Genomic DNA, 9756 nt, shown 5'->3' with positions numbered 1-9756 from the left:
AAAAAAAGCAGATAAATCTCACGCTTTTCCCACTTTAGTGGCTACAAATAGTTGTTTTTTTTACACAAACTGTTGCGCTCCCTTATCCCTCGGTTTCGAAACGACGACCCTGTTCGCCCTGCTGCAGGCCGCGCCTGCTCCGCCTGTCATTACACCATTTGTCCACTAGATGGCGCCACCGCTCTGTTTACATAAATATGCCTGAGCTGTGCGTGTACACGAGTTCCTGTGCGGGTAACGTCTCTCACACACACGCACATGCACGTTCGAGTGACATCATTTTTTTTTTTTACTATTATTGAACACAAATAGCATAAACAAATATACATGTGTACAAATAAAGATGGCAAGGTAGAATCGAATGTCAATGAAACAAACGGGGATGAGGAAGCAAAGGACATAAGGACATTCGTTATGTAAGTAATCAGAAGTTAACATTGTTAAAGGTTTATGAGAAATGTTTAATGCTAGACGAAAAGAAAGTAAAAAAAAATCAAATGAATAGATCAAAAAAAAAACAACAACAAAAAAAAAACAACCTGCAAAGGGGATATAACATGTATTTAAATTTGTGGTTCACAGGGAATCTCAGACATCAAACAGTATATTTTTTGTTTTTTGGATTATTCCATAAGTTTTAAAGAGTTTTTCTATAATTCAAAATCATTTATAAAGAACGTAAAATTGGGGGAACGCTTTTGCATTCTGTTTTTTGTGAATGAAGAACTTGGCCAGGCCTAAAATAACATTGATACATGGTTCATCTCTTTTGTTGCTTGAAAATAAACCAAATGTAATGTCATCTCTTGAGAAGGAAACTGGTGAAGATGGAAAATTGTCTTTAGCCCATTTTTGAATTTCAGCCCAAACGCCCTGTACTTTTTCGCATGAGTAAAATATATGGTCAGTGGTTTGAATGTTGTCTTCACAAAATGTACAAATATCATCTCCAAAATTGAAGCGTACCCTCAATAACTCCTTAGACGGATAGATGTCATTCATGTTCGAGTGACAACAAACTGTCTCGTCGGTGATTTCCGGATGCGTCACGACGCGCGGAGCCAATCACCTGATAGGCTCCACGTGACGTCACAAACACGTCTTTTTTTTCCTCCCCTCAAAAATCAACGCGAGTGAACATCACTTCCGGTCAATTAAGCTAATTGGGGGTATTAATGAGGTGTGCGGGAGATACCGAGGGGTTTTAAATAATTACCCCACTCTTGAGGCAGTCTGGCCGGAGTGAAGGAGACCTGGTTTGGGGGGGGTCGGTTCTGGTTCCAGTTCTGGTCGCCACGGAGGCGGCTGGACGCCGAAGTCGGGGGCGTTTTTTCGGGTTAAGTTCGGCTCCTCGCCGGTTGAGGGAGTTATTCCTTTTCCCCTTTCTTCCGGTCGGCATTTTGAGCGAGAAAGAGAGAGAGAGAGAAGGAAAGAGAGAGAGAGAAAGAGAGATAGAAAGAGATAGAGAGAGAGAGAGAGAGAGAGAGAGAGAGAGAGAGGGGTAGACTGGACCCCCCCCATCCTTTCCTCGGTGCTCCGATTGTACTCATTTAAATTAATTGCTAACGTTATTTGCTAGCGTCACATACAGCGCTAACGGTGGGGAAATAATAATAATAATAATAATAATAATAGTAACAATAAAAAAATAAATGCAATGAAAATATGAGAACCCCCCAGCTTCCTCCGCGCCGGGGATCGCCGCCGCTGTGATCGCGACCTCCCGGCGGAGCTGTTCGAGCCGCGGGACGGAGAGAGGGAGCTAGCGACCGAGCCCCGGCTCCAGCTGCCATCCTAGCCCTGCTCCTCCCCCTCCTCCGCCGCCTCCACCACCACCACCACCACCACCACAGCCACTTCTTTCTCATCACATCCCGAGGTAAATAAGGCACATTGAAGAGAAAACACCGAATTTGTTTATTCAAAAGCGGGGGGAGGAGGCGGACGTCCCCGCTTCTGTCAGGTACTTTGCATCTAGCTAGCCTTTGTGAATTGTTGACGGGATCCGCCGGGGGGAGGAGAGGAGGAGGGAGCGGGGAGGAATATGAATTGTGATGGGGGTCTGTGCTTTGTATCCCTGCCTCCCTGGCGTCGGGTCGGGGTTAGGCTTCCTTAAGCAAGTCCGTGGTCCACTTTGTGAGCCGGGGATGCGTCGATGAAGGCCACCGCGGCTTCCTGGTGACATTTACGAACCGATACGAAGCGTTTAGAACCGCGGGGGTGGGGGGGTCTCGGGGTGGACGGTACAAGGCTAGCGATTTTGATCCACTACCGGTGATGCTAGCTTCGTCAACTAAATGCTAGCGTCAAACCTAGCCGCCTAGCCTAGCTACATTTCCAGTTGTTGCTAGCCGGCTAACCCCCACGGGTGACCGGGATCCCGTCCGCGGACGTCGTTGTTCAGCCTTTCGGCGAAAACAACAATAACAGGGTAATAATGCAGTCACGTCTGGTGTCAGGTCGGGTTAGGGTCGCTACCTCGGCTCTGGACATCCCCAGAAAGCACAAGTGACGCTGTAACAAAAGGCAGAATTCAAGATGTGTGTGTGTGTGTGTGTGTGTGTGTTTGTTCATGAGCAGCCTTTGGCTTTCCTAAACAGAGGGCTTTAAACTGAGGATGTGATAAATTGTCTGAGCAGAGGTTGCAAAAGGGCACAGACTAAACGTCAGATACAGAGAGGCAGAGAATGGCTTTAACTTTTCCTCATTAAATGCAACAAAAACAAAATTGCAGGGGAGCAGACACAGTAAACATTTGTGCTAATTTTAGCACGTTTCCAGTTTGCATTGCATGTTGAACTTGAGGAGGCTGGGACAATCACAGCTAAAAATGAACACTGTAATTGTGCGTGTGTGTGTGAAGGAGAAGATGTCTCCAGCGCAAAGGGAAAGGTTCGGCCGACACCGACAGCCGTTACGAATCCGTTGGCCGACAGAGACGCGTTGGCCGGAGACGCCTCGTTATTAAGCTTTTATAAATCATGAACGTCGTAAAAGCAGCTGTAATTGACACTGTAATAATGCACACTCATCAGGTGACACGGGAGACCAAACCCCTGCTCCCGGAGACAATACGGGGGGGAAACATTGGACAATTTCTGACGGTAATAATAGCAAGTGAGCGGCGAACGTCTTCTAAGAGTGTTTTTTCTCCACAGAATGTTGGAGATGTGAGGAATACGAAGCGATTGGGTGATATCGAGCAACCTGTGCATTGACTCGACCTCTTGACCTCATCTTCAGCATGAATGGTGATATGCCTCATGTTCCCATCACGACTCTTGCTGGAATTGCTAGCCTGACTGACTGTAAGTGCTACGCCGACCCACCGGTGCAGAAGTTAGCTGGTCCTAAAAGAACTGGAACTGTTGTAGCACCGTCATTACTCGTTTTTTTTCTGGGCCGATGGAGCTAAACTTACTTATAAGTCAAAAAATAGAAAGTTGTAAGCTTGGTGAATCAGATTAGCTCAGCCGAATGAAACAACCAAGTGTGTATTACATCTCAACACGCTCTTTTACCTGTGACTCGTGCGCATGAGTTGAAATGAGAATCTTGATGTTCGAAACAGTAAAAGCCAAGGCGGAGTAAAAATATCGCGAATCTAGAACCCCTTGTTTTCTCACCCGAAAGTGATCATTTTATGTTATGAATACATTCGGGTGTTGTGACGGTGTTCTCTGATTGTCCACGCGTCTCACCGATTCACGTAGTGTTGAACCAGCTACCCTTGCCTTCGCCGCTCCCCGCCACCACCGCAAAGAGTCTGCTCTACAATGGAAGGATCTCCGAAGAGGTCAGCAGCTTGCTGGTGTGTCGAGACGAAAATCTGGTGACTCAGCTGGCACACAGCCTTAACCAGGTGTCCACTGAGCACATGTGAGTACCGCTCGCCGCTCCTCGCGCTCCTCCGTCATCCGTTAAAGAGGGCAAATCTAACCGGCGGATCGTAAAGGAGTTTCCTCCGGAAGACAAGTTTTGAATTTCTTCAAGGATATATGCCGTCTCCGTTCGCTATGTGGGTTTCTCTTTTAATCCCAGTGATTACATCAACATTATTACTTTAGCAGACAAGTCAACCGGTGGTCTGGTTTTGTCAGAGTCATTCACCGCTCTGGAAACGGTGAATGAGGCCATAGACGCAGACAAATGGTCACAACTCAACTTATAAAAGTCGTCAGTCCGTATCGGCCGTAGTACGAGAAATGACCGCGGAGTATTTCGTTGTGCTCTTCTTTGACCAGAGAGCTGAAGGACAACCTGGGGAACGATGAACCCGAGGGTGACATGCCTGTACTTCTGCAAACTTTGCTGTCCAGAAACCCCAAGATCTTCAGGGACAAAAGTATGACAACACCGAAGCCGGCGTTATATCGTGCACGTCCGCGAGCGTATGCCGTTCCGCTCGACTTCAGCCGGCGTACGCGTGAGGTCCGCGCGAATGTCCGCGCCGACATACTGCCGACGTATCGTGCCGCGAACAGCGTGCGAGTGACCGAATATCATCTAAATCCACAAAGCACGTCAGTCATTAGAGTAGCTGTCTGAGCTGGGATTTCCGCCAGCGTGCTGCTGTTTTCAGTCACATTTATGACAATGGGCCGGTTATCATCCCCGCAATTTTTCGTTTCCTACCAGATCCACTCTGAATCACAGTCGTCCCTTTTGCGTCTGCGCTGGGAAACCCGTTAAGAACAACAATCAGCGCGGCCGTTCCTACTAGAACTTGATCTATTGCGTGCGAGCGTAGAAAGCAGCCTCTTGAAAGCGCAGAGAGAAGTATTATCAGCGTGGAGCCCGTAGCTTTCTTTGTCGGCATCCATTTGGGTTGAGAGCACCAGTCTGACTCATTGCTGTTGACTCCGGTGTTTGTGCGCTGTTGGTGGCCAAATACTTCAACATTTCCTGGGTCAGACATGCTGTTCGTGCCCATTTTCACAGCACTAGCTCCCCGATTCCCCGAAGGTATAGTAAATCCTCAGTTCTGTAGACTTTTTTTTTTTTTTTTTTTAAATCAAACATAATGTCGCCTCCTTATGTGTTTTTTTTTTACAAAACTATTGGGGATACTGGCAACCTTACCTTCTGGCACAATCGGTTCAGGTGAATTGTGAAAGGTGTTCTTATCAGCTGAAGTGGCCCCCGCGAGTTTGCTTACAAGGGCGGGGGACATTTGGGAGAGCGTAGATGGCGTCCTTTCGCTTTGCTGTCGGCGTTCAAGAAGTGGCGACGGAACTGGAATGTGTAATTATCTGTCAGCGGGATTCAAATCCTCGATGCCCCGGAATCTTTAAAGAATGGATGCATTCATTTTCTCTAATCTCCTCCTCTCGCAGGTGTTATACAGCAGCCAATGATACCGCAGTATAAAATGTCCCAGAACCAGGTGCACGGGAGCCCGGCGTCGAATTATCAGCAGAACGCGGTCGCTCCGAGTCCCTCCGGGTAAGGCTGCAAAAGCAGGCTGTCCGATACGGAAGACGCTCGCGCGTCTGCGATTTTTTTTTCCCCGAACCTCCCCCGTCTCCATCTGCAGATGCTTCGCGTCGCCGCAGTCTGGGTCAGGATCTCGGTTCATACCGCAGCAACAGCATTCCAACAGCCCCATCCCCAGCCCCTACACGCCTCAGAGCCCGGCAGACTACATGCAGTACAGCCCGCCCAGCTACTCCCAACACCAGCAGACTCAACAAGGTGAGCCCGGAGTGACTTCAGGGTAGCTGCGTGTGAGGAAAAAATAGCCAACGGTAAGTCGCTCTTTATCTTTTGGCCCTGGTTAACGCCCAAAACCGGACACCGGGTGCACGAAACCCACCAAACCCAAGCGCTCTCTCGTAATAAATCAGATAGTAGGCCATTTCAGATATGCCTGGCTACCAATGACTGGCACTGGTCGATTCTTGCAAGTAAGTTCAGCGTTGTCACTTTTTAGAAAACAGTTCGAGAGCGGTTTGTGTGCCGCGGCATCACGGAGACGCCCGATACTAAGCTAAGCTAAGATGACGTCGAGAAGTGTTGCAGTCGTTATAGCAACAAATAAAAAATGCATGGAAAATGTCCAGTGTTAGGATTAGCTCTTATAACTTTGCCAAAACGGAGAATCATATTGGCTAGCGGCCGTTAAAAGTGCAGACCGGCGTTTCGGAGTCTTTGCATTTCTGTGTTTCGCAGTCAAAATGCAAACGAGTCGTAACGTTTTATCTCTCCTGCAAATATCTAAAAGCTAGCATTGATTATTGTTTGCTATGAACCTATATATCAGGCCACGGACATGTGTGAAAACCTTGTTTATCCGGAATATTGTCAGCACCCGGCAGTTCAGTTATTTACGGAACGCGGGTTTAACCGTGTTTCTATGATGTCATTACAAGACTTTTGCCAGCAATCTGTTCACATGGAAGGGAAATTACTATATGTGCCCTGGATTGGGACACATTTGGAAATTAAAAATAACTGGATATTCTATTTGTGCGTCGTTCTAGTGGCTGGCAGCCTCAGAAATATTCACGAGAACAAGGTTTCTGGACAGCTATCAAACAACCCATCCAACCATAATGTGAAAACAGGCTCTGATGACGATTATGTGAATATGGCCCACAGACTTGGAAATGAGGTAATTTCAAGAATAATATCCTGAACAGAGCCTCCGCCGACACCGTCTGTTGAAATCGATGATTCATGCATTGTGTTCCACAGAATGACCACTCCATGATGGCCGCCTTGTTTCCGGTGAAATCCCCGCAGTCCGTGTGCTCGCCCGCCGGAGGTGAAGAGGCCGCTAAATGTACGCGGCCGCTCGGCATCGTCCCCGCAACGCTAGCGCGACTTACGGCGTCGTTAGTCTTCGGTGTTCACTCTCCCGCTCACGTTTGTCCCCGCAGGGTCGCGACCGCTCCTCATCATGCAGTCGCCTCCGCCGGACGTGCCGACGGGTGCCGCCGGCGTGCTCCTCACCTCCGCCGAGTGCAAGAAGAAGCAGAAAGAAAGACGCAAAGAGGACAACGAGCACATCGAGAAAAACGCCTTGTACGACATCGTCAGCTCTCCGTTGAAAGACTCGGCCCGGCTGACGCTGAAGCTCTCCAGGGTGAAGACCTCGGAGATCGCGCAGTACGGCGAGCTTCCTCTCAGGCCAGACGGCGATTTGCACCAAGAAAGCGATTTGATGAATAACAGTAGTAACAACCTGCCGAGCGCCGAGCAGGACCTAGCAAGCAAGCTAGGTCCCGAGGAGCAGGTCAACTGTCAGCAAGTCCACTACCCCAAGGAGGCCGGGATCGTCGGCGGGGTCGCGCTCGACGACGCCGAGATCGACACGCTGTCGGAGATGGAGAGAACGGAGCGCGAGGCGGTGGGCGAGAGGGAGCGATGGTCCAAAGAAGTCCAGGACAAAGGTACGTTTCTGCGCTTCCCGGGGCATCTTCACATCGGTGGCGAGGCTAAGCGGCGGCGTCCTTTCTTGCAGACAAACCGCTGAAGAAACGGAAGCAGGACTCGTATCCTCAGGAACCCGGAGCCGAGGCCGCCGACGGACTCACTGTGCAAGGTGGCAACGCCGGCAGCAAGCTGACACCGAAGAAGATGAACGTCGCGAGTAATGGAGCCAGTCGTCCCGCTTTGATGGTCAGTATTGATCTGCAGCAGGCGGGCCGGGTGAAAAAGCAGCCCGTCGTGGTTTTGGAAGCGAAGCAGTTGTGCGAGGACCACATTCGGCGCCTCAACTCCAAGACGGACGAGAAGGTCGATAAAGTCGTAGAAAACAGATGCGCGGTCAACAAACAGCCCGGCGACGTCTCCAGGAAGTCCGGACTCGACGCCCGGCCGGCGGCGGAGAAGCAGGAGAGTCGCCAGGAATCCAAGCACAGGCCCGACGGCGGCAAGGGACACCAGGACGAGAGGCAAGCGGACGCTCCGCGGCAGAAAAACGACAGGAATTTCCGCCACAAAGAGGAAAAGAATCACAACACTCACCAGTCCCACGTCAGCCAGCACGACGCCCCGAAAGCAAGCAACAAGTTAAAGCGCAACGCCGTCCACTGCGAAGACGAGAGCAGGGATAAGGACGCCCATAAAGACCGGGACGGGGACAAAGAGAGGGACCGAGACAGGGACAAGGAGAAAACCAGAGAGAAGGACGTGGTCAAAGATAGAGATAAAGACAAGGACAAAGCCAGGGACCGAGAGAGGGACAAAGAAAAGGACAAGGAAAAAGTCAGAGATCGAGAAATCGTCAAGGATAAAGACCGAAATAGAGACAGGGAGAAGGCGAGAGACAGGGAGACGGACAAAGACCGAGACAAGGAGAAGAACGGAGACAGGGACAAGGACAAGGAGCGGCACAGGGAAAAGGACAAAGATAGAGAAAAGAACAAGGACAAAGACAAAGATCGGAACAAGGACAAAGACCGAGAGAGGGAAAAGGACAGGAATAGAGAGAAGGACAAAAACAAGGAGAGGGATAAGGACAAAGAGAGAGCCGCCGAGAAAGACCGGGAGAGGGACGAGGGCAGGGACAGGGAGAAAGTCCGGGACAGGGAAAGGAAACACAAAACTCTGTTGAAAGAAAACGGCAGCCGACACAAACAGTCCCCGGAGCGGAAACCGGACAGCGCGCCGCCGAAGCACGACGGAGGCAGAAAATCCTCGGAGCTCGCCGGACGGGACCGGACAGAGAGCTCCGGCTTCCAGAGCCCCCAAATTAAGAAGGAGAGGAAAGGCGGGAACGACTGCCAAGCTCCCGGTAAAGCGCAGTCCGCCGAGACAAAAATGAGCGAATTCCCCTCATACCTGCTGGGTGGAAATTCAGGAAGCCTGAAGAACTTCGTGATCCCGAAGCTGAGGCGGGACGAGAAGGAGAAGGACCCGCCGCCTCCGAGCAAAGTGGCGGACGGCTGGAAGGAGCCCCGCGTCCGGCTGGAGAGGGTGTCCCTCACCGAAAACCTCAACAAAGGAGCGAAACCGATCGTGGTGGTGAAGAAGCTGAGCATCGACGAGATAAAGAGCATCATAAGGGAAAGCAAGAATTCACACAAGTCCAGGGGCTGGTTCTCGTTCGACGCCTCGGCCAAAGGTACGGCCCGATTCGCCTCCTTTAAGAGATGTCGATATTTCGGAGAAAACGATACGGATGAACCGTTTTTCATCTCTTAAGTAGATCGGACCTGTCAACAAAGCACATTTCGATTCAATAATAATGAATAATGAAGGTTCCCCGTAATGCGACGTGACCCGATCGTTGTCGACTATGTCGACATTCGGCGGCGTTTTAGCGTTTTCATCTTGGAGCTCGTTTCAAGCGGACGACAGGAAGGTGCCGATCAAACGTCAGCAATATATCACTTTAACGTCCGAGGCGTCTCTTGTCAACACCCGACGGACGTTTTAATGTCACTTTGTCCCAAACACAGTGATTGAATTACACCCATAATTGGAAACTAAAATGAGTTTTCGCATGAAAATCGTGGCCGTCCAGAGACGCGTCACGTGGAGCATTTGGGGAGCATTTATTTAATAACACATCTCTACTTCAGACAGCTCCATCAACATCTGAGCGGTGTGTGTGTGTGTGTGTGTGTGTGTGTGTGTGTGTGTGTGTGTGTGTGTGTGTGGGTCCGACGGGGAATATAGATTATAGCGTACTAATCCTATTACGAATATGTTATGTGTTAATCAGTGAGGTTTTCACATAAGACAAGGAGATGTTCATTTTGCCGACGGTCGATCCTGCCGGGCTCCAACAAGGAGGGCAGATATCAT

The 9756-nt window shown here is 49.9% G+C and overlaps 1 protein-coding gene across 2 annotated transcripts in view; it reads left to right on the top strand.

Annotated features, from left to right (window-relative positions):
* Positions 1-83: 83 nt before the first annotated feature.
* Positions 84-9756, top strand: part of LOC147230894 (nipped-B-like protein B) — a 28019-nt gene continuing 18346 nt past the window's right edge. For both annotated transcript variants that reach the window (XM_086151826.1, XM_086151825.1), the window contains exons 1-10: positions 84-1879; positions 3159-3308; positions 3714-3879; positions 4245-4345; positions 5337-5445; positions 5537-5694; positions 6483-6613; positions 6697-6784; positions 6882-7394; positions 7466-9070. In XM_086151826.1, coding sequence (XP_086007952.1) covers positions 3245-3308; positions 3714-3879; positions 4245-4345; positions 5337-5445; positions 5537-5694; positions 6483-6613; positions 6697-6784; positions 6882-7394; positions 7466-9070 — 2935 coding nt within the window. In that variant the 5' untranslated portion in view covers positions 84-1879; positions 3159-3244. The remainder of the gene's footprint in view (positions 1880-3158; positions 3309-3713; positions 3880-4244; positions 4346-5336; positions 5446-5536; positions 5695-6482; positions 6614-6696; positions 6785-6881; positions 7395-7465; positions 9071-9756) is intronic.

The sequence above is a fragment of the Fistularia commersonii genome, chromosome 9, assembly GCF_037954325.1.
Source record: "Fistularia commersonii isolate RoL2024-O1a breed Wild chromosome 9, RoL_Fcom_v1.0, whole genome shotgun sequence".
Classification (NCBI taxonomy): Eukaryota; Metazoa; Chordata; class Actinopteri; order Syngnathiformes; family Fistulariidae; genus Fistularia; species Fistularia commersonii.
The sequence above is the reverse complement of the archived record's forward strand: the minus strand, read 5'-3'. Positions and strand labels throughout refer to the sequence as shown.